Source organism: Colletotrichum abscissum (assembly GCF_030869225.1).
Source record: "Colletotrichum abscissum strain IMI 504890 chromosome Unknown Scaffold_86.1, whole genome shotgun sequence".
Classification (NCBI taxonomy): domain Eukaryota; kingdom Fungi; phylum Ascomycota; class Sordariomycetes; order Glomerellales; family Glomerellaceae; genus Colletotrichum; species Colletotrichum abscissum.
This window is the reverse complement of record NW_026850532.1, coordinates 60,000-82,163: the sequence shown is the minus strand read 5'-3', so window position 1 is coordinate 82,163 and position 22,164 is coordinate 60,000. Positions and strand designations below refer to the sequence as shown.

The window sequence follows — 22,164 nt, the reverse complement described above, 5'->3', positions numbered from 1 at the left end:
TTTTGGTATGCACTTTTTCTTAGCTCGATTTTTCGGAACAGTCATTCGTTTGGATATAGAAAAGGAACAACAGAAAAAGGAAAAAAAAAAAAAAGGATATTGTATAGTAGGCAGCAAAATAGACTCGCGGTAGATGGCTTAGGTGTTTCTTCTTACGGGGGTTCTTTGCGATCAAACGGCCGTTTAAGTCCAGCTAGGCTAACACTCCAGCGTGTCTACGATCAGAGTCAAGGAGTGCAGCCGCAGGATGCGAGCAAGATGGTAGAAATGCCTCCGGGCCCCCCTGCAAAGGGCAAGCCCAGACTCCTTTTGATGGGTCAGAGAAGGTATGTCATCCCTCCATGCCGGTGCTTCATATGGATTACATACCGATTACAATGGCAGGAGCGGCAAGTCATCAATATCGAGCGTCGTCTTTCATAAGCTCCCGCCAAATGAGACGCTTTTCCTGGAGTCGACAGCTCGTATTCAAAAGGACTCCATGGCGTAAGGCCTCAAACCAAGCCAATGTGACGAGCAACCTGTCCCACTGACTATCTTCTTCAGATCCTTCATGGACTACCAGGTCTGGGATTTCCCTGGCCAGATTGACTTCTTTGAGAACCCAAACTTTGATATGGACGCCATCTTTGGCGAGATTGGCGCCCTCATCTGGGTGATTGATGCGCAGGACGACTATCTCGAAGCCGTAGCCCGTCTCAACGCCACGGTCCTAAACCTCCAGCGCTTCTACCCAAACATCAACATCGAGGTCTTTATCCACAAGGTCGATGGTCTCTCGGACGACTACAAGCTCGACATTCAGCGCGACATCACCATCCGCATCCAGGACGAGCTCTCGGACCACGGCTTCGAAAACGCCCCCGTCACATTCCACCTCACGTCCATCTATAATCACTCCATCTTTGAGGCCTTTTCCAAGGTCATCCAAAAGCTCATTCCCCAGCTCGGCACCCTCGAGGCCATGCTCACCAATCTGTGCCGAACCTGCCGCTTCGAAAAGGCCTACCTCTTTGACGTGCTCTCCAAGATTTACATCGCCACCGACTCCGCCACGGCTGACATGGCCTCGTACGAGATCTGCTCCGACTACATTGACGTCATCATCGACATCACCGAGGTCTACGGCTCCTGGCCGCGGTCCGACGGCCAGCGCAAGCGTCTCGAGGCCGAGCCCTGGAACGCCAAAGTCGAGGACCAGGTTGCGTGCAACTGGGCCGAGAGCTGCATGGTCCTGCACGACTCGCAGCGGCCTATCATGCTGCGCGAGGTCGATCGGTACCTGGCTCTCGTGGCGATTATGAAGGAGGACTCGTATGACCGCATGCCGCTCGTCAATATGAATGTGGAGGCTGTCGTGCAGGGTGTCACCGAGTTTTTTGAGATTACAAAGTCGAGAAAGTGAGACTGGTCTGGAGGGCGTGTGTAGTCTATTGGGATTGAGGATGTGTTAGCCACATGCGGCTGTGGTATAGCCATGAGGCTTAGATATATATACATATTTCTCCTCGACACAACTTTTATGCCTCTTGGCTAGAACCTCATGTGACTAATCGATTCAAGTGAGAGTCTTTGGAGCTGGAACTCCTACGTAGAACAGGTTAGTGGGAAAAATGAACAGAGGAGAGAGAGAGAGAGAGAGAAGGTCTTACATTAAGTATCTCGCCAACCCGATAATGCACGTCCAAGAAGATTGAGTCTGGTAGATCGGGGATTCCAGAGTCTGCAGAAGTGAATTCTACTACTTTGGGGTAGTTTTTGAATAGGCCGATGGCGGGATTCCACGCGCAAAACCAGCGAATGTTGTATTCCGTAGTCTCTAAGGGTTTAGTTGCGATCCAACACTTTTGACAAAGACGATGACAACTCACCGAACCATATTGCTGCTTGAACCCGAAATCAAAATACCCAAAATCGCCATGGACCTCTGAATTCGTCATAAACGCGTTGCCAGTCTGACTGATGGTGTCGGGTCCGATCTTCCCTTTAAGTTCCGGGAAGTATCTCCACAATGCCCACCAAGTCTTTGCATTCGCGCGAGCCTTTAGATTCTGTTAGTAATATCCCATAAACTGCTGGATGGCGGCGATGCCTATCTGACTCTATCTTGCTCATATACGCCTGTGGATACTTCCAAAAAAGAGCAGATATCGGAGGAAGACTAGAGACGGATATACTGACGCCTCTAGCAGTTGATAGGATAGCAAGGGGACTTTTCTATTAAGATCAAACGATCTCACTCACCTCCATCGCCGTCCGCTCGTTAGAATCCCCAATCAGGAAGGGGATGATATGGACGCATTCTAGGGTGCTCATACGTCCCTGAGGCATCATCTGGCCAGAGTAATTCTTCTCCGACCAGCCCCTGTCAAAATACTTCGTGACGACGCATTGGCCGCCATCCCGGAGGAGGCAGTCCCGCCTCAACTTTGAATCACAGACATATGACTCGAGCTGCTCGAGAAGTGAACCTGGGCCGTCTGCCCCGGAACTCGAAGACACGATGTCGTCTTCCGTTCTGCGCTGTGAATGAGTTTTGACTTGGTAGTTGTAGCCAAGCGTGAGCTTCGATTCGTGGCGGGGATAGAGTATATAACCTACGAGGTATCAAGATAGCCTGGACCAAAAAGTCACGTAGCTGCCTCAGCTTGACTGGAGTGTCTCTGTAACGCATAATCTCCGAGAGCAGAACCAATTGTCCGCTGAGTGGGAGTTTGTCTGCGAAAAGACGAAGTACTCGGGTAGTGTCGTCCTGTGTCCCGAGGGGGGTGTAATTCGCGAGCATCTCTAAGATTTCGTAATGTTTCTTGGCCCAATGTTCAGAGTCTGATGATGCTGATGTCAGCTGGCTGTCAATGACGGAGCTGGCGTCTCCATTTCCGTCTGGGTGGTTGGCAATCTCGTCCATGTCGTGGTTGGGTCCGTATTCGAACATGAATACTGTCTTGAGAAGAGGAACTTATCGGCCGTCGTGATCGTTAGGTTTTGGTAAATCTGTATGGTGTGTGCCAACTGTGGGACATATCCAAGGCTATTTTAGCGAGTTCGAGCGACGCAAGACAAACGTTGAGTGAGGCGCAGACATCAGAGATTCGTTACCAACTCTATGACAAGCAAGGACTTCGGGAGTGGTATGAAGACGTTATCGAGTTCCTTCCGGAGGGACCACAGGCAATAGACCACCTGTCCAGATACAAGAAGCGCTTGTTGAGAGCCAAGACAACGCGATATCGAATTCAGGAGTACGAGCTGCAGAGGAACGAAACAGACGGCACACCTGTGAACCGAGACTGAAAAATGTCTCCGAAGAAGACTTCTATCATCAAATCCTGGGGTATGGTGAGCATAGACTTCATGGGAGAGATCACTCCTACGGCAGTGGGACGGATTCAAAGACAGGTCTCACTACATACTGAAAACAACTCTTCAAATAGGAAAATTTCATGACCTTGATTATTTGATGTTTATCTCCGTAAAATTGGTCCAGCACCCGGCTAGGTAACTTATGTGCCTTTCTGGAGTACCGGAAAGTACCTTCTGGTCCAGTAGAAAAACAAGGTTTATCTTATTCCCAGGACTTTGACAGACCGTGGCTGAACTTGCCGCCTTTGTAAAACTTAATGGTAGCTAGACCGAGTAGCCCGTTCCACGCTGTCAGGGCATCTTGTTATCGAGGACATCCAAGCGGTTTACGTGTAGAGTCACAAGTACGAGAATGCAGTTTGAAAAAAACAGTGTGGCGCCCACCCAGCAGTTCCGTGCTTGCCAAAGTTGATGTAGAAAAAGGAGGGCTCGTGCAATGCTTTCTCCAGTCAAATATTCTCATTCACTCATTCACCTACCCCAAGTCATGAAGCTAAGGTAATTTTCTCTCCATACCACTCAAATAAGCCTACTCTCGATGAAAGAGCTCATCCAGCCTGGCTGCCTCTAGCCTCCGCGTGCCCAGCACAGCCATGCGTTTCTTGCTGCGCGGCGTAAAACGCTTTGGCGGCACCCTGAACATGTTACCCGGCGATAGGGGCACGGGTAACTTCTAGTCGCCGCGTGCGGCTGCCGCTGCCGTTGCCGTAGCCGGTTTTCGCGGAGCGTCCTTGTCGTCATGGCCGGACGCGAGGCTGAAGACCCTGTAGACCGAGCGGTTGGCGCCGAGGAGGCACACGCGTGCCGGGACTTCGCCGCGGGCGTTCGTGACATTCTGTACGTCCATCCGTATCGGCGTGAAGGACTGGTCTTCGGGGAGTGTGGTCGTGACGAGCCCTGTCTGAATTTGTTTGGTCAAGGGTGTAGAGACTGGTAAGTCGTTCTCTTGGTAGGGAACATAGTTGATGGCGGGAGACTGTATAGGTACCATGATGACATTGGCGGGGCTTCCTAGAGAGAGATTTAGTAGAAGCCTTACTGATGAGCTATAAGATATGCAGGTCTTGGTGTACCTTGTATGTTCACGAGCAGAACTAACGTAGTGCTGTCCATGAACTTGACCTCAGCGATCTTGCCATTGTCTACAGATAGAGCAGCAACCGTCGTGGCAACGCTGCTGCTGATGCCGTTGATGATGCGGATAGATGTTCGGAATATGAAGACTATCAAGCTGTTAGTATGAGACTCGGCTTGCTCTCGCGAGAAAGTACTGACACTCTTGGTCCCGGCCCTCTCCAGTCAGGGCGGTAAAGGTGAGGCCATAAACTTCGTCCTGCAAGAATGTCAGTTATACGTGTCAACAGTTGAGAGATTTCAAGACTTACGTCTTGTCGTTCCGAGCACATGGTAGAGTCAATTTTTGCAATTTTCTGGCCCAATCCGATCTTTGTCGGCTGACCAAATCGAACGCTCCTTTTTTGTGCTTCGGCAATATCCTTGAAGACTCCATTTACGCGGGCAGTAAGGTAGTCGACGAGGAAGCCAACGTTCGGGAAGGCCTTCAAATATTCTTGTCCCTCTTCCTGGCGTTTGAGTTGGGTATCTAGCTCTTCGAGCATTGACTTTCCGCTTTCAGCTCGTTCCCAGTTCGCCGAGTAATCGTCTGTGGCTACTTCGTCCAAAAATATGGCCATGGGGCTCTCGACAAGGTAGCGCTGCACGTAGACAAGGACCTTGCTGTTCTCCATTGTAGCCTCCTTCTCTGTCAGTTCTTCGCTCGCCGAGTTTGGGGCCGCAAAACGGTCAATCTGGAACCGCATCCATGTAGAGAAGGCATGGAAGAGGTCCAGTTCGTCCATGACGTTCAGGAGAATCTTGTGTCCGACCATTGTGAGGCAAGATACGATATCCATTGCGCGAGTGATCTGGGCCACAGAGAAGCCAATGTCGTCGCGTGAGTCGTAAAACTGAGCAAGTCCTCGCAGGCGGCTGAGTATGATGGCACATCTTTCCAACGACGGGAGTAAATTTTCATGGATCAAACCACGCAGGTTCTCCAGTCCTGCCGTCACAGCCTTATCCCAGCGTTTGTGGCCCTTGAGATGTTGTCAGAAATGAATCACATAGCGAGAAAAGCGTCTACTTACGCGCTCAGCTAAACTGTCGACCAACCATTCTCGGAGGGGCTCATGCGCATGGCCAGTGACAACCGTATGGAAAAGAGCTTGAACAATGTTCGTCGGCCCATGTGCTATCTGTTCCAGGTCTCCCTCAACACTACGCAAGAACTTGGACGGTAGTTCTCTTGTGTTCTTATACTCTACTTGCATGTGGAGCTGTGTCTGCTTCACATAACGCAGCAGCTTCTGTAACGTAGTGAGTTTTGACGCCAGGAGAGAGATGTTGATGGGGGATGAGGGTATAAAGGGCAGATCCATGGGAACCGAGTATACTGCCTGGTCGTTGTCGGCTGAGGATTTCAGGAGGAGAGTGTGAGTGGAAACTTCTGGATGAGAGGCATGTTGAATGAGCTGGAGAACGCCTGGTCTGTACATGGAACTTGGAAGCGTGTATCGGAAGTCACCGATGATGAAGGAATCATAGATGCTGAGATGAAGGCGCCCATCGCTTGTGCCTACCACCATGACGAAGACTTGGTCACTATCTTCTGTGTTGAAGGGCTGGAACAGGAAGTCTATGCCAGTTCTCAAGGTGAACACCAGGCCATCTTCGCTAAAGCCACAGTCAGTAACGACATCTGACCCATGGCAGACTTCACTTACCCTGCACCAGCACTGGAACTAGGTAGAGGACTGATATTTGGCAAGGCAGAGTCTACCTCCAAGAAGGTGAGTTCTCGGGGTAGATCCAACGGGGCCGGGCTGCCGGGCAAATTCAGCTCCTCTGACATGAGTTTTTGCCATGGCTGCGCAGGCGACTGCCGGGCCATCTTCTGCGGCCTGCCCACAATGTTGCGCGACCAACCGATGTGAGTGATGTTTGGCGTCGCTGTGTCGTCTCCACAGACGCGAATGTGATGTGCAGCCTTGTTGTTCTCCAGGCCCATCAACCTCACGTATCCGTCGCTCCAGCCAACAGCAAGGAATTGCCCTGTGATCAAATTAGAAAAAAAGTTCTATAGATATATTGAGTGCATCTTCGTACCATCTGGTTTCCATCTTACAGCTTGGGGCTCGGGAGCCTGTTGACCGGGCTTCGCGAACTGATGGATTTTGGACACAACGTGTTCCCTTGGGCGGTAGATCAAAAGATTTTTCCCGTGTGCGTCCCAACTGACCGAGAGGTCAACCGTTGGGTTACTGCATGGAAAGCCTTCGGCGACGCGGTGGTCGAACTTGGTATCGCTGTAGTGCCGTAGCTGCATGGCTTCATCCATTTCGGATATACGAAGCTATCCGGATTGACAGGGGAGTGGTGACGCCTCGAAGGACTGCCAGTCCCGTAGGACGATTTGCTGACAGAAATTACCAAATGTTTAGTTATTGAATTTCAGGAAAACGAGCTGTGCAGTCCGTAGTTCAATTAGGTATCGGCGAATCTGCTTCGCGCAAATAGCCGTTGTTGTTTGGAAGGTTCACTCACGACTTTTACAAATGTAGAAGTGAGTTGAGGTACATCAAGCAGGTACTCCGTACCTCTCAATCGAATGTCCGTTCTGTGGGAACTGCACCCAAGGTTGTACCTGCCACTGACAAGGATGAGTTAGCGCCCCGCGCAACACTGTCACTGCAAGACGTGGTGGATCAGCACCTTGATCGAAATGGAACACTTTGTTTTCAGTGCAGCAGTCAATTCCAGGGCAAAGATGATGTTAGTCGACAAGGTAAATAACTTCTTTTACTCGAGGCTTTCGCATCCCCTAGACTCTCTAAGATACGTTTCATTTCATGCAGCCAAATATCATGGCCGTTTCCCAGCACCGCAAGTCAACCCGCTGTTTGGAAAACTCATCAGTTGGCGCCGAGCTTTTGCTACCCCTGACTATCCCGCTCCAATCTCAATCTAAAAGTACCTGCATTCTATTCGATTAAGAAGTTGTCTGCGTGAGACTTGATCTCCTTCGAGAAGGTAACCTCCTCGTCCTCTTCAATCAAAGAGACAGTGGTAACCTAGTATGTGCATTAGCTTTCTGGGACATCAAACTGCCAGAGTCGTGACTTACATCAACATCGATGAAGGGCGAGGTCTTTGAGAACCTGACTGTCATTGGGAAGAAGTCGTTCTCGTCATTGGTCTCGGCCTCGAACTCGAAAGAACCGCTAGGGTTCTCGTCCGAAACCGTGCCAATGTTCCACTCCAGCGAGTCGCCAGAAACCTCATACGAGGCATCAAAGCTCGATACCACAGGTTCACTGGCCTGGTAAGGGATGATCACGCTAACGTCCTTCAACGTGTCCCCGCCCGTCAGCTCGTACTCGACGGTCATGTTGTACTTGTCTGCATCCTTGTTGATCCAAACAGTGAATGTAATGGGGCAAGCGCTAGTATCGTCTGCCTTGGCCGTTGCTCTCCAACGCAGGACACCAACGGACTGGTTGATAGGGAAGCCACGCGCGGTGTTGCTCATCTGGATGGTCTTGGAGCTGTTGAAGAGGTTCTTGTCGACGTTGGGGTGCGTGCGGAACTGAGCACCGTGGGAGGCATTGGCAGTCAGGTTCAGCTTGACCTTTGTCAAGCTTGGGTCCGAGATACGAAGGTTCAGGTCACCGCTTATCGCAAGGGAGTTTAGGGCGCCCTCTCTCGACAGCTTAGCACTAATAGCTTCGTTGACCACGATGTGAATGGCGTCCCGGTCAAGAGTAGAGGAAACACGAGACTCTGCCGCAGGCTCGGGAACGTGAGCCGGGGTTGGCGTAACAAGCGGGGTATCATCGACTTCGGCTCCCATTTCGCCTCGAACGCGCTCGAACATGTCGGTGGTCTTCGACTTCTTGCCGAGTTGCATACCCTTGCCCTTCGGGGCACTCAGCCTGTAGATGTTAGCCAGCAGCCTCCGCCACGCATATCCAAGGGTCGCTTACTTGTTGAAGGTTTTGTTCTTCTCAGCTTCGTACGAGTCGTACGTATCCGTCGGGGTCGGGCGCGTAGGTGGGGTGTAAGTCGGGTAGTTGGGTGTTCTGGGCATTCCACCACCGACACGGCCAGCTCGAGCCGACTCTTTCCGCTGCATCTCCAGCTGCTTGGCCTTCCGCTTGCGCTCCTCTGTCGCCTCCAGCTCCTTGTTCTATTCTCACGATCAGTATCATGTATCTCAACATGCTGGGTATCGGCTAGACGGACTCGTGCGATGATCTCCTGGATCCGCTCCTCGTGACTCTCCATCTCGAGGAAGGTCTTGATCTGGCTGATGGTCAAGTTCTCGCGGTATCCCAGCGTTACCAGCTCATCGAAGGCGCTAAGAAGTTCGTATGCATTCTTCAGAATCTCTCTCTCGTCGAGGCTCTTGCATGTGCTGGTCACAACCTGAGCGAACAGGTGCAAGGAATCGATGTCTTGGAGAATGTTGGATTGGCGGTTGGTAATGAGTACCATGTAAAGCTCGTCCAGGGGCTGATAGACAAAGCGCACATTGTCTTGTTCAACGGTCGTGTGTTGGGTACCGCTGTCGGCGAGCTTCGGGAAGGACGCGAGGAGGGCTTCAATGCGGGATCGTGGCATCTCCCTGAATTGGCGGGAGAGGACAGCTTTCCCGCCGCGGGTGCAAATCGAAGCTGCGAGGACGACCTGAAGGTGTAAGCATGTCGATACGGAAAGTGCAGCAGCCGAAAGATTCCTCTTACCATTTTGACGGAGTATGATGAGAGGTATAGGACGAATTGGAGATGTAGGTGGACTGTCGCAACTCGACTTCAAGGTCCACGCCAAAGGAGGGACCACACTGGGAGCTTGAATATTGAGGTCGGAATTGTGAATCTGGCCAGTGCACTGACCATGCTACCTTACGTACAGCAGCTGGGGCTAGTCCAAAAGTGGTAAAGCGGCAGCTGCCTCCGGAAGGCGCGTCAACCTGCGCTTACGGCACGTAGAGGGGCTGCACCTGGGACCTTTTTTTAAATTCCCACGCGCTTTGGTCAACTCCACCTCATCCGCACTGCTTGGCCTCAACTCGCCATATCCATACTCTTTGTTACCAAAGCTCCCTTTCCTCCCTCAGTCCATACCTACGAAGACACCTTGAAACGATAGCGTACCGGAGACTCAGATCTCTAGGCATACGAATCACTACCGACGTGACATTCAACCGATACCTGACTATTGAGCTTTCGTCAGCGCCATCGAGCGGACATCCGAATCCTTACAGCCCGAACCTGCCAGACAAAGAGACAAGCGTCCCGACAGAGGCAACGAAATACCTACCGCGAAACCGAACATCGCTCTACAACTTCCCAGTTGTAGCAGGGATGACTACTGAAGCAGCCCCAGCCCTGGGCCTCGAGGGCCAACTCCACGAGGAGTATATCGACTACTCGGAGGACGATTCGGCAGCTCCTGCTGTCGCCATAGAAGGCTCTAACATCACCTCATTTCCTGCCAACGCCCATCCTGTCACCGATGAAGTGGAGTACACTGGAACGAGCGCATTAGAGCCGGACAACCAAACCGTCGGCCAACAGGTCGACGCGGAGATCGATGCTATTTCTGTCGCTGCCGATGCCTCACTACAGCCAGGCGACCTAGACCGCACTGATGGGCTTCAAGTCGATGGCGTTGATTCTATCAGCGCGATAGAAGCTGAAGACTCTTACGTGAACGAAGATGAATCTCTTGCCTACGCCGATGTTGCCGAGCCTGAAGATGGGTTGGCCGCCGAGAATGAGATTAGTTGGGAAGACGGCCCGGCAAACGAGGAAGACGCAGCTCAGAACGAGGAAAATGAGCACGAAGACAACGAGGTCGAGGACGGTCAAGACGAAAACAGCCAGGATGAGAGCCACATCACTCTCGAGAAAGATGAATGGCAACTAGTGGAAGAGAAGGACGGCCTCCCACGAGGCGGCTTGAGCCCTGCGAACAGTGCTGGGGAACAAGAAACGGAAGCCCACGAAGTCGATCAAGAGCTTGCGGACTCTTCAAACGATGCAAACAACTTGGACGCAAATTTTGACGTATTTGACGTGGCCGATGTTGATGCTGGCGTAGATGAACAACAAGTTGCCGAAGCCGACAATACGGAAGTCAATGACCTGCACGAGATAGACTTCAACGATGGCGGCAACATAGCAACAGTCGATGCTATAGTGGGTACCAGTGATACACGTTCAGTGCATACTCCAAAATACCAAAAGACCGATGGCGATTTCCCGACGAAACAGGATGCTGAAGATCATCCCATGGGCGTAGATACGGAATCGCAGCCCGAGGATGAGCTTGAGAGCATCATGGGCGTTGCCGACGCTGACCAGGCCAATGATGAGGAGAATCATGATGATGTCGTCAACGCCGAAGACTATGACGCAGTTGCTGAAGACTTGTCTGTTCCCGAGCACGTAGAATTCGATGACGAAGTTCTTGCCGACGTGCGATCGTCTGTATCGGCTGAGACGCCGACTCACGAAGAGATGGAAATCCCCGTTATCACTGTCTCGTACAAGGGCATCGACTATCCTTTCTTCTATGGGTCCCCAGACAGCCAAGGCAAGGAGTGTTTCTTCAATGATCTGACTCTATTGCACTGCAAAATGGAGGGTGTATTGGCAGGCTTCCGTCGAGAGCTTGCCAATGAGTTGGGTCCTTTTGACGAACTTGTGTTCCAAATCGACGAGCTTGGCCTTGAGTTCACTGAAGTACGTTCTCGTCCGCCTGAAACACAAGCTCTGCTAACATATCCAAAGTCCAGCCAAGCAGAAGTCTTCTCGGACATCACGTTGGGCCAGATAATTTCCGTATTTGACTCACTGGTCAAAAACCAGAATGCCGATGCATCCAAGCCCCTCTACGCCTACTTGACAACGCGGCCGAACTGCAAGAAGCGCTGGCTTTCGCTCGTTGACGATGCCTACAATGGCAAAGGACTCGATGAAATTAGCTACTATTTCGCATCTCGCGCACAGAGCGAGGTACTCGAGATCATGGATGATGAGCCTGACCTGATAGGGGAAGAAGATAACGCCGATGCTGCCTCTTGGCCGCAGTCTCCCGCCGTGAGCGGACATGGTGAGCACAATTTGGACGAGGCTGAAGGCGAAAATGAGGAGATCAACGAAGATGACGATGTCGGTGATGGCATTACCGGAGAAGACGATATCCAGTCGCAAAACGCACTTGAGGAGAACCCTTTGCAGCAAGATGAGAGCGCTATCTCGATGCCGGATGCTGAGGCTACCATGCTTGATACCGAAGCTTCTCTGATGGACGAAACCACCGCAGTTGCAGACCTGAGCGTTGTTGAAGACAGCGGTGACGTGGAAGATGCAACGGAGGATCAGCAGCCCCAAGAGAATGGGGAGGCAGGTAAAGACGACCTTTCTCAAGTCACTCAATGCTTCTTCCCTAATTTCTGTCTCTGCGCCACTTGTACTTCGACCTTTGTCGCAGACCAAATGGCGGAGGAAGACGACTTTCGATTCGAGACCTTGGTGCGAGTGGCTAAGGAGTCTGCTCGACAGCGAGGGCGCTCTCTCTCTAGCAATTCGCATTTGGTGCTTCCCAAGAGACTCCTCTCGCGAAGAACGTCCCGCCATTTGCATTCTTGTTCAGATTCCAGCATTACATTTTCTTCGACTGCAGACGCTGACGCTAGAACCCAAGCTCCAGAGATTGATGAATCTAACCCACTCGCCTCGGAAATGCAAGACGCAGCTGTTCTCGGCACTGCTATTGACGCACAGAACACGTTTGACGACGAAGAAGCAGCAATCATCGCAGATGAGATCGTCGAAAACGCCAATGAGAGCTTCGCAGAAAAGGTAACCCCCGATACCAGTGCCACGTCTACCTTGAACGGCGACGAAGAGGTCACCTACGAGAACGAGCTTGATCTCAACGCCGACCTACCTGAAGCCGAGGTTGTTGAAGCCGAGGTTGTCGACGAAGATGATGGGCTAGCGGAGATTGACTGGAGAGAATTCTCCGGGCAAGGGGATGACGAGATTGCCGTAGAGTCCCCTTCAGCTTCTGGCAAACGCCAGAGGTCGGATGTGGACGACCTGCTGGATGCTGAAGCTCAACAAGGTACGCTCAAGAGGCTCAAAAGACTCTGAACATGATGAGCTAACTTAGTGCTAGACGTCAAGCGTCGTCGCCCATGAGCTTTGGGTAACATCCCAACTAACCCCCCTTTGGTGTGTCACTCAACGCGACCGGATCTAGGTCCACGGGGCTTCCCCTTCCCGCCGTAGACCAGTCCGGCGACTAGGCCACAAAACAGCCTGGTTCCATGATCACCAACATTTAAAAAACATGGATGATACACCCGGCAAGTAGGGCATCGCAATCGGAGCGACCATATAGCCCTCGAGGTAGGTTTCCAAAATTGTTATTCCCACTGACATACAGCTTTTCCAATTTCCAACCATCCCCAGGCGGTGACCTGGCAATTCCATGAACGACATACCCTTAATGCCGTCCTTCCCCGGAGCTTTCGATACCCCCTCTGTTCTCTTGCGATATTGGTGGATTCTGGCGTAGAATGGGTCTCAAAAGCAATGCGATCATCTTCGTGGTTATGGTCGATCTTTCTTGTACAATAAGACGTCTCAAGGATTTGAGGGGTGGTCATGGATGTGGCCACCAAGAACGGCCCGCTCAGCAAGGTGAAGTGTTCGTCTGTCTTTTTTCGAGAAAGAGTTGGACGAGATCAACATCTGCATCCGTTGGGATATCTACTTGATGATCAGTCACTTTGGGGCACTGGCTCGAAGGAAGATATTTCAAAGCATCGAGCTGAGGCGTTGATTTTCTCGAACAGAGCAACCGGAATAGTTATACCTGAGTTATCTGACGAAGAATACGCATATTTTACTTGCCTTGATGAGGGGCTTTGCGTGTCATTGTCTAAACAAGCGGCTACACTCGCACCTGAGCTTCATTTTCCTTAAATGTCATCACAGTCACAGTCTGGCCGTTAAGCCATGTCAATACTGAACTGGCTCTTTTGCGCGAGCGCTTCTTGTTCGTCTTATAGTGCGCCTCCATGGTTTCTCGAAGCTATTCTAGGGCTCCCTAGTAGACGTCCAGGAGCCATGACAGCATGAAGATTGGCACGGGGATATAAGCAGTCAGCCCCCCACACCCCTTGCAAAGGCAGAGCTCCAGCGTTTTCTGCAGGTGATTGAGAGCTAGCAGTCACTGGGGAGGGAAAGTATATCACGGTTTTGGGTGATTTAGCTGGTAAGATTAAGGTCTGCCAGTGATGGAGTTTTTCTGGCCTTGTTGGAACTCTGTGTGTGGTAGTATGGGCACACACATAGTCGCACCGTCACGCACGCTAATAGCTAGGTATCCGTACTTAAACTACATATATTAAAAAGGTTGAAGACGTGTTGATCAGGTTCGGATAGTGATAGATTTCCCCTTGAGTAGTTTGCCGACATTGGAGACTTGCACGGCATACCCCCTGAACGATGACAAGACGTGGGAATCCCTGCTATCGTTCTGTCCGATTTTTTTGCGACATACGCTCGTTCGTTTTCTTCTTCCTGTCTCGCTTCTCCAATTCTTAAGAGGACAGATCATGGTAGACTTACGGGTAGGTCGCCTCCGTAACCGAACTTTTTGGGTGGTGGGCTTCGTTTCGACGACCGTTCGCGCTCAATGCGCTACCTCTACCGTGGTTGCCACTTTGCTTGAGCCCCCCCCTCTCTACTCCACCTGGTCTTCCCTTCTTCCAGGGCCGTTAGTTGAAATGTATGGGTTGCGGCAGCGGAGGAAACGAGCTGTCAGTGACAGACGCATTTCTCTTGCTTGATTGTTTCTAACGGCTCGGATGGGGGATCCGGGGGACGATGTGAGGACCAGCTTGAGATATGGACAGGGGGAGCGAACGGTCTCGCATTTCGAGTTAAGTGAATGGTACTCCGTATCATGGCTACCGTTTATCACTTGTATTGAGTCCAATCCGCATTACCTAGGCACCTAGGGCCGACGGTCCCATGTGAAAGGCAAAAGGCGTTGGTCACGAGTTACGGCATGGGAATCGCGCCTTTCATTCCTCTTGTCGTGGGCACTCTTACCTAAGATATGGTAAGGGAAATCAAGGGTTTGACACGACGAAAGGGCTTGGAAGGGCTTGGGATGTATGGAAGGGGAAGGGGGCAGACGGGCAGAGTCTCCAGTCATCTGCTTGATGGCTGACTGATCAGTGGTACCTGAGTCTCTCTACCTCACTGTCTTTCAGGTGGATAAGAAAAGACAGAGATAGAGACAGAGAAACGGCAGACCGTCGCCGGCTTCGGGCCCTATCGGCAAAGCGGACTCGAGATATTCCCGTCCGCTGGGTGACAGACTGGCAAGATGGGCAGTGACGAGTGACGACGACAGCTTCCGCATTAAGGATGCGCGGTAAGGATGGCCAAAGAGTGAGATGGTGGCTGTGGCTGTTGGTTTAATTAACGAGGGCCAGTTTTGGTGGTCGTGTCGAGACCCGTGGGTGCCATTGTGGGTTCGGAGGGGGAACTGGGAGACGGCGGATGGTGGTGTCCAGTCCAGGGGAGGCAGCAGTCACCAGTCACAGTGTCATTCGTAATGAACCTGTTTCAATGGGACCCCACATGGGTTGTGAGAGAAAAATAGAAATGCCGATTTCTCTCGTGGATCGGATCTTCGTATGGAGATTTGCAGGGGTGGAGGAGAAAGCACTGACTTGTTGTGTACGGATAGTGTCGACTGATGGCCGAGAGGACCAAGCCTCCTATCATTTTTCGTATATGCCCTGCTGTTCACAGGGAAGAAGGGTGATATTTCTTTGCTGTGTATACGTACATAACACTGAAGACATCATTGAGTGGGTATTCATTGAAGGTTGAGCGAGAGTCTCCTGTAGGCTGTACTCTGCTGACTGCAGTCCGTTTCGTTCAGGGGTTCATGGGCTCAGCGTGGATCGAGGACGAGACTAACCAAGGAACCGCCCCTCAAGACTGACACTCCAGGAGGAGAAGGCCTGGAGACTTGGGGAGACTTTGGGGGGAGTCGTGGGAGTTTGCTGCCAACCACGGCCCCCTGCGGATAGAGGTGGTGTCCTCCTTTGGCGCCCTTAACACCCCTGTCGGAGTTGAGTCGAGTTGCGTTAGCACATGTAGTACTAAGTAGTTTCCAGTTGTGACTTGTAAGCCCCTGCTTGCTGGCTCTGCGATGACCTCAGTGATGGAGGATAAGAGTTAGTATGCTAGGCAGGGTGAAGGCATCGTGAGATGCTTTGATAGTTAGCATAGTGAGAAGACGGTGAGATATGTTGGATGCATGGATAGACATGGGTAGATGAAGGAGAAGAACAAGAGAGTTTGAACACATAAGAAGAAAATGGTACGGACGAAGAAGCAACGAAGTCTTGGCGTCCCTGTCAGGAAATCGCCTTCCGTCCAAAATCGTATGCGAAGCCTGTTCCATCCTCACTGAATTCCGTCCGACATCCGTCCAAGGCTTCTGGTCGCACTGCTGGTGTGCCCAAGGTGTATAAGATTCAAGTATTGGCCACTGCCCTGAATCGTTGCATGTTGTATCAGTCCAAGGCATGTTTGTACAACATCGTGGTCTGCTAATGAGGACTGGGCCAAACCAAGTCGGGCCAAACCCACCAGGCTGAGCGTTTGGTCATGACAGAAAAATTCGGCGCTCCCCCGTGCCTCTAAGGCGTGCCCACTGCAAGGTCCAAAATGGACAGCTTGGCCTGGCCCTTTCCTCTACGAAGTAGCGGCAGTAGCCCCCCATCCGGTCGGCCTCAGCCCCTCGACCCTCTCCCCCGTCCGGTCGACGAGCAGCCCACATGTAGGTAGTGTGGTAAGTACCTGTTCAGTCAGGTAGCCGTAGCTAAGGTACCTTGCTAAACCCCACCCGCGCTCAACAAGTCTGGCGTCCGCGGCCAAGTTCGTTCCCGTTCTTTCGCGCAGGCCCGTCTGGTATTTTTAGGGACAAAGTCACCTTTTTGGGGCTGTATTTCCACAGGTACCTCTCACTGGTAGCGCTAGGTAACTATTCGCCTAGGTAGGTAGCTAATATTCGAGCACCACGACGACCCCAGCTGAATAGCACAAGGAAAAAAGAAGAAGAGAAAGTGCGCTATCGTCAAGAACGCGTATGCTCTAATCTGCCAACCCAGGTTTGCCCAACAGGAGATACCTGGGTCACCTAAGGTAATGGACAAAAGTGATTGGAGGCATAGCAATACCAAACACCTCTGTCTGTATGGATCAGATACCTAGGTGACCTGTCCTGCTTCACATTTCGCTGCAGGGCACCTCTTCAACCCTTCCCAGGGGCCTCTGAAACTCAAACCTGTCCCTATCTGGCTGGCTGGCATTCCTCGACACGCACCTACCCACCGGGAAGTCAGACAAGACCACCTTTTTCCTGCACCTCAGTATTCCCAAGATCCCACTACTTGCTTGCCTTACCTAAGAAAAGGTACCTGTCTACACATACTCTCGACACCAAGATACGGAGCACTGGACGGATACCTGACGTACCTCACTTATCGACCGATGCAGCAAAGGTACCTTGCCATCCCGTTACCGCCAATACCTTGTTTGCCTCTGCATCGCCTCGCCTTGCGGTATTGCCGCACCTCGAGAACCCTCGAGAGGTACCTGTCACGCTACGTACCACTCTCACAGTTTTATCTGCAAAATCCCACGAAACACTCTCCCTCCCCTTTCGGCCTTCCATTTGCGCCAACCAACCATCCCCGACCCCGACACACCTCTCAGTGACACCAAGACCACGACGACTCCCTCGACTCAATTTCGAATCCCCTCCACTCGAACTCGACGACGAACGGCCACGATCCATCACGAACGCCCATCTCCTCTCTCTATCTCTTCTCAATTACAACTCCCCGACTACCTAGAGTCACCCGGGTTCCAGATTTCCATGTGTCGCTGCTGACGAGGTTCGACCTACCACTCCAAATCTCTCTCTACCTCGCCCGGCGCGAGCCTCGCAAGCTCCCCTTCACGGGACACGACACTCTCTACAGCGACCGCACTTGCCTCGGCGCACACCTCTAATCACCACCGACGCTCTTTTCGCTGTCCGTCGCAGTCGACGCGCTCATTTTTTGGCAAGATGATGTTGGACGAGAAGTACGTTTGCGACTCGGTCGGCCTTTTGGTTGCCCTCCAGACCCTGCCCATACGTCCACCTGGCCTCGGAACTCGAAATCGCTGACAGACCACCCGCGCAGATACATTGGCCTAGGCCTCGCCATGGCATCCAGTTTAGCCATTGGTATGCATTCCTTTCCCACAGTTTCTCGTAGGCTACATCGCTGACAATGCTCGTTTCACAGGTATTAGTTTCGTGGTTACGAAAAAGGTACGCGCGGTTCCTGATCGCTCGAGTTGCCCTTGGCACTACTTACAATTAGTCCTACACTGTATGGGAGCTAACCTATGGCTATAGGGTCTTATGCAAGCAGAAGAACGTCATGGCTTTGAGGGTGACGGATTCGTATATTTGAAGAGCCCGGTTTGGTGGGCTGGTATCTCAACTTGTGAGTCTGCATTAGGACCTCGACGAAAGGCGACGAAGCGGCTAACACATGGGTAGTGGTCGTTGGAGAAATCTGCAATTTTGCTGCCTATGCATTCGCGCCAGCCATTCTCGTTACACCTCTTGGAGCTCTCTCTGTCCTGATCGGTGCCGTTCTGGGTTCATACTTCCTGAAGGAGGAGCTTGGAGTTCTGGGTCGCTTGGGCAGTGCAATCTGTCTAATCGGCGCCGTCATCATTGTGCTGCATGCGCCCCCAGATGAAGATATCCAGACTGTTGACCAGATCCTGCACTACGCCATTCAGCCGGGTATGTCAATAATTCTGCATAATAATGCGCCTGAGGACTAATCCCTTTGTCAGGCTTTTTGTTGTATGCCTTCACTGTTACCGTCTTCGCAGTGGTCATGATTTACAGAGTTGCGCCGCTCCACGGAAAGAAGAATCCGATCATCTATCTCTCCATTTGCTCAACTGTTGGATCAGTCTCGGTCATGTCTGTCAAGGCCTTTGGAATCGCCCTCAAGCTCACATTCGCCGGAAACAATCAGTTCAGCCACCCTTCGACTTACGTTTTCATGATCCTCACCACCGTTTGCATTCTGACGCAGATGAACTACTTCAACAAGGCTCTTGCTCAGTTCCCCACCAACATGTAAGTCAAAGAACGCCGAGCCTGTGATTGCCAAATAGCGCTAATCGAGGACCATGTAGTGTCAACCCCCTCTACTACGTTACCTTCACGACGATGACCCTATGCGCCTCCTTCATCCTTTTCGGCGGTTTCAATACAACCGACACGGTCAACACGATATCCCTTCTCTGCGGTTTCCTGGTCACTTTCACCGGCGTCTACTTGTTGAACCTGTCGAGATCTGACCCGAACGGACACAAGTATGTTGCAGGCCGCGGCGGCGACGATGCCACCGGCACGGACATGATCTCTACAATTCAGACTCGTTTGAGTATGCAGGCACGCCGGAGTGGAGACCCCCACCGGATGAGCATTGGCAGCCGTCACGGCGATACAACAGGGTTGATGAGGGCCTACGATGAGGAGGCTGGTGCCGAATTCGGTCTGACCGATCTGGCCGATGAGAGTGACGACGACAATGACCGCCACAGAGCCAACGGGTCCGCCAACGGCCATTCGAAAACATACAATGAGACAATCGAGCTTCAGAACCAGAGGTCCGATAGATGAGGGACCTGGAGGATGAACCGTCTGTTTTCTAGCTATCGGCCAACACCGAGGCGGTGATTGTCTTTTTTCTTCGAAGCATTTCTTACCAGGGGCCCGAATGGGGGCAGCATTGTACATTTTCGCGAAAGTCAAATGACTGAGAAGTTTTCCACGACATGATCGGATTCATGAAAGAGGCAAAGACCCACGGAACAAGGCGCGCGTCCCGAGTGAGGGAGGGGGACAAGCACCAAAGGGAAAACCCAGAATCGAGCTTTTCCCCATACTATTTCACTTCTGCCACGGCACGAGGAGTATTCACTGGGCAACGGGAGGGATCACTACTTGAGGGGCGTTTATCGGGGTTTCCAATGGATACTGGGCGTGCGGAAAGCACCTCTTGTTGTACGATTAAGGGCAAGGCGAATGGGGGAGAGGTGTATGAGGGCGAGAGAGAGAGAGAGTGAGAAGCATACCCTGGTTCGCCTGGAGACTGGCATCTTCTGTTTACTCTCCAAAGCATTTCAAAAACCATAGACGTAGGCTGAGGCCTAGAGCCTCGCGAATGGAGCATCATGGATCGACTACAAACCACCATCATCTAGCGACAAAGTGACAGGATGGGCGAGTAGAAACGGCTTGGACTGCTGTGCTAATCAACGAAGACGCAAGAGTGAGATGGCTCATGACTTCGACGGCAGGACCTCTGATCATAGCCGGTGGATTATAGATGGCGTCACGTCTTGGGCATGCAATTTACTTTTGAATGATTTCGTTGCTCATTTCATGGTTTGTTCTACCATTACAAGCCAGTCGCAACTATCCGAATTCCCTTTCGCAGAGTAATGCAAATGTTGATCAAGACGCCTGAGTAGTTATTCCACCCCCGTCCTCCCATTTTTGCTGGTCTTTTCGCGCGAAATACCCCGTTTTTTGTATTCCCCTAGTCTGGTATTGGAAGAAAACTAGAGTGAACTAGAAGACAGAAGCGTGCGACAAAGAGAAGCAGACTCGAAAAATCCCCGCTTCACGCTGAACAGTTCTCCAGTCCCCTTTTGTGTGTTTACCAACCGGCGGGGCTGGAAGAGTCAGCCTGCTCGAAAGAAACCTGCAGCTCGCCAGTCTCCTACGACTGAGCCTCAGCCTCCTCGCCAGCCTCGGGCTGCTGCTCCGCTTGTTGCGCCTCAGCGGCGGCCTGGGCCTGGGCGGCCTTAGCGCCGTAGTCCTGGGACATGGGCTGGACGACGGACTGCTCCTCCTTGGGCTCAAGGATGGAGACGGCGTCGGGGAGGGTCTTCTGGGGGCCGGCCTTGCCCTCGGGGTCGGAGCCGCGCATGATCTTGACCTTGATGCCGAGAACACCCTGGCGGAGGAGGACGTGGCGGGTGGCGTGGTCGATGAAGTCCTTGGCGGGCTGACCAGAGTGGATCATGAAGCCGTCGGTGAACTTCATGGACTTGGCGCGGGCGGCGCGGAGCTTGCCGGAGACGACGACCTCGCAACCCTTGGCGCCGGACTCCATGATGAAGCGGAGGACACCGTAGCAGGCGCGGCGGACGGCGAGACCGTTAAGGAGCTTGTAGCGGAGGGACTCGCACTGGGCGACGGCGGAGAGACCGCGGTTCTGGACCTTGGCGGCGTAGAGGGAGACGGAGTTCTCGGGGAACTTGAAGCGCTTCTGGATGAGCGAGGTGAGCTCGCGGATGCGGCGGCCCTGCTCGCCGAGAACCTCCTGGGTGTGGGTGGCGCGGATGATGATGTCGGTTACCGTGGGGGTGACGCGGACCTCGACGCCGGAGTAGCCCTCCTCGGCCAGCTCGCGCTGGAAGAACTCGTTGAGCTCAGCGTAGAAGACGCCATCGGCGACGAACTTTCTGCGCTTGGAGCTAAATTGGGGGGAAAAGACGAATCGTCAGCAAAGACTGTTCCTCCAAATGTTCATCTTGTGTTCCTTCGCAACATTTCCATCCCCGAGAGCATTTCATCCACCAGGGGAAATTCGAGATTGGCGAAATTTGGTCGATAGGCGGGGAGGAGGGATCTCGAGGAAATGTTGCAAAGGCAAAGCCACCATTGGAAACAGAGGAAGGACGATTCTTACATCTGAGTGCCTGGAACAGCCATCTTGACTTTCGTTTGCCCGAGTTTGTCGAAAGGGGGGGATAGTTGGACGAATTGTTGGAGTGTCGACGGTTTCGTTCGGCGGAGGGGCGGAAGGTTGAGAAGTGAGGTTGTTCGAGTAGTCCACACTTGCCCAATCGTCAGTGCCCCGGATCGATTTTGCGCTGTAAAAATTGAGCAAATTCTGTGTGCCCTAGAGAGGCGGGCGATAAGGGGAAACCTTTGGCCTTTTGTGGTCTGTGCTCTATTCTTATCGAGACGCGCCAGGTCGCTGGCAGAGGACCCCACTTGCCAGCTGTGGTGACCTGCCAGGCGTAAAGTGCATTTTCCTCCTTAGGTTGTCTGCCCGCCCTGGTCAGCAAAATCGATACGTACCCCATTCGAGTGCTCTTTGCACGTGCTGGCTGGCTGATCATCGGGACATCGGGAGAGAGAGCTCCGTCGGCCGGTAGTGGGGTTTCAAGGGGCCAGCTTTGGCTTGGTGGGGACCACAGTCGCGGGAATTTGGAGGTCCCCTGTTGGGTTGCAGGCTTGCAGCGTGCTGGCCACGACGGTGACGGTCACAGGGGAGCTGAGAGCGTCAGGTGGGTGACATTTGATGCTCTGGATCCAGATCAACATGCGATTCAGTACCAAGCTGCCTTGCCTTCTGGTAAAGAATTCACCAGATGAACTTTATCTAATGATTATCATATGGCATCTGATGGGTAGTCAATAATCGTAGAAGAGTTCAACTTCTCGGAAGCGCAGTTTAGTTTCTATGAAAAAGGCTACATCACCCAACTTTGCTGATTTGGAAGAGAGCACTCAAGCACTGACACTGAAAGCCGTGAC

At 52.3% G+C, this 22,164-nt stretch overlaps 7 protein-coding genes across 7 annotated transcripts; 3 read left to right on the top strand and 4 right to left on the bottom strand.

Annotated features, from left to right (window-relative positions):
• Positions 1–123: 123 nt before the first annotated feature.
• Positions 124–1,405, top strand: CABS01_16226 (uncharacterized protein; the record flags this gene model as incomplete). The annotated part of the gene is made up of 3 exons (XM_060549557.1): positions 124–326; positions 385–486; positions 547–1,405. Coding segments are annotated over 3 exons (1,164 nt in total), but the record flags the coding sequence as incomplete, so codon positions are not given.
• A 128-nt stretch (positions 1,406–1,533) lies between these two features.
• CABS01_16225 (uncharacterized protein) lies at positions 1,534–2,908 on the bottom strand (the record flags this gene model as incomplete). The annotated part of the gene is made up of 5 exons (XM_060549556.1): positions 1,534–1,587; positions 1,653–1,817; positions 1,872–2,042; positions 2,245–2,540; positions 2,602–2,908. 5 exons carry the CDS (start codon positions 2,906–2,908, stop codon positions 1,534–1,536), a joined length of 993 nt encoding a protein of 330 aa, XP_060390083.1.
• Positions 2,909–4,036: 1,128 nt separating this feature from the next.
• Positions 4,037–6,760, bottom strand: CABS01_16224 (anaphase-promoting complex component Cut20/Apc4; the record flags this gene model as incomplete). The annotated part of the gene is made up of 7 exons (XM_060549555.1): positions 4,037–4,374; positions 4,437–4,586; positions 4,639–4,696; positions 4,749–5,459; positions 5,511–6,096; positions 6,147–6,474; positions 6,529–6,760. 7 exons carry the CDS (start codon positions 6,758–6,760, stop codon positions 4,037–4,039), a joined length of 2,403 nt encoding a protein of 800 aa, XP_060390082.1.
• Positions 6,761–7,403: 643 nt separating this feature from the next.
• Positions 7,404–9,167, bottom strand: CABS01_16223 (adaptor complexes medium subunit family protein; the record flags this gene model as incomplete). The annotated part of the gene is made up of 5 exons (XM_060549554.1): positions 7,404–7,493; positions 7,547–8,354; positions 8,406–8,608; positions 8,665–9,108; positions 9,165–9,167. 5 exons carry the CDS (start codon positions 9,165–9,167, stop codon positions 7,404–7,406), a joined length of 1,548 nt encoding a protein of 515 aa, XP_060390081.1.
• Positions 9,168–9,785: 618 nt separating this feature from the next.
• On the top strand, positions 9,786–12,632 carry CABS01_16222 (uncharacterized protein; the record flags this gene model as incomplete). The annotated part of the gene is made up of 3 exons (XM_060549553.1): positions 9,786–11,168; positions 11,217–12,555; positions 12,610–12,632. The coding sequence occupies 3 exons, from the start codon at positions 9,786–9,788 to the stop codon at positions 12,630–12,632; spliced, it is 2,745 nt and encodes a 914-aa protein (XP_060390080.1).
• Positions 12,633–17,601: 4,969 nt separating this feature from the next.
• CABS01_16221 (uncharacterized protein) lies at positions 17,602–19,230 on the top strand (the record flags this gene model as incomplete). Its single annotated transcript, XM_060549552.1, has 7 exons — positions 17,602–17,618; positions 17,720–17,763; positions 17,825–17,850; positions 17,938–18,028; positions 18,085–18,336; positions 18,390–18,681; positions 18,741–19,230. 7 exons carry the CDS (start codon positions 17,602–17,604, stop codon positions 19,228–19,230), a joined length of 1,212 nt encoding a protein of 403 aa, XP_060390079.1.
• Positions 19,231–20,335: 1,105 nt separating this feature from the next.
• Positions 20,336–21,333, bottom strand: CABS01_16220 (40S ribosomal protein S3; the record flags this gene model as incomplete). Its single annotated transcript, XM_060549551.1, has 2 exons — positions 20,336–21,095; positions 21,311–21,333. 2 exons carry the CDS (start codon positions 21,331–21,333, stop codon positions 20,336–20,338), a joined length of 783 nt encoding a protein of 260 aa, XP_060390078.1.
• Between the last annotated feature and the right edge of the window lie 831 nt (positions 21,334–22,164).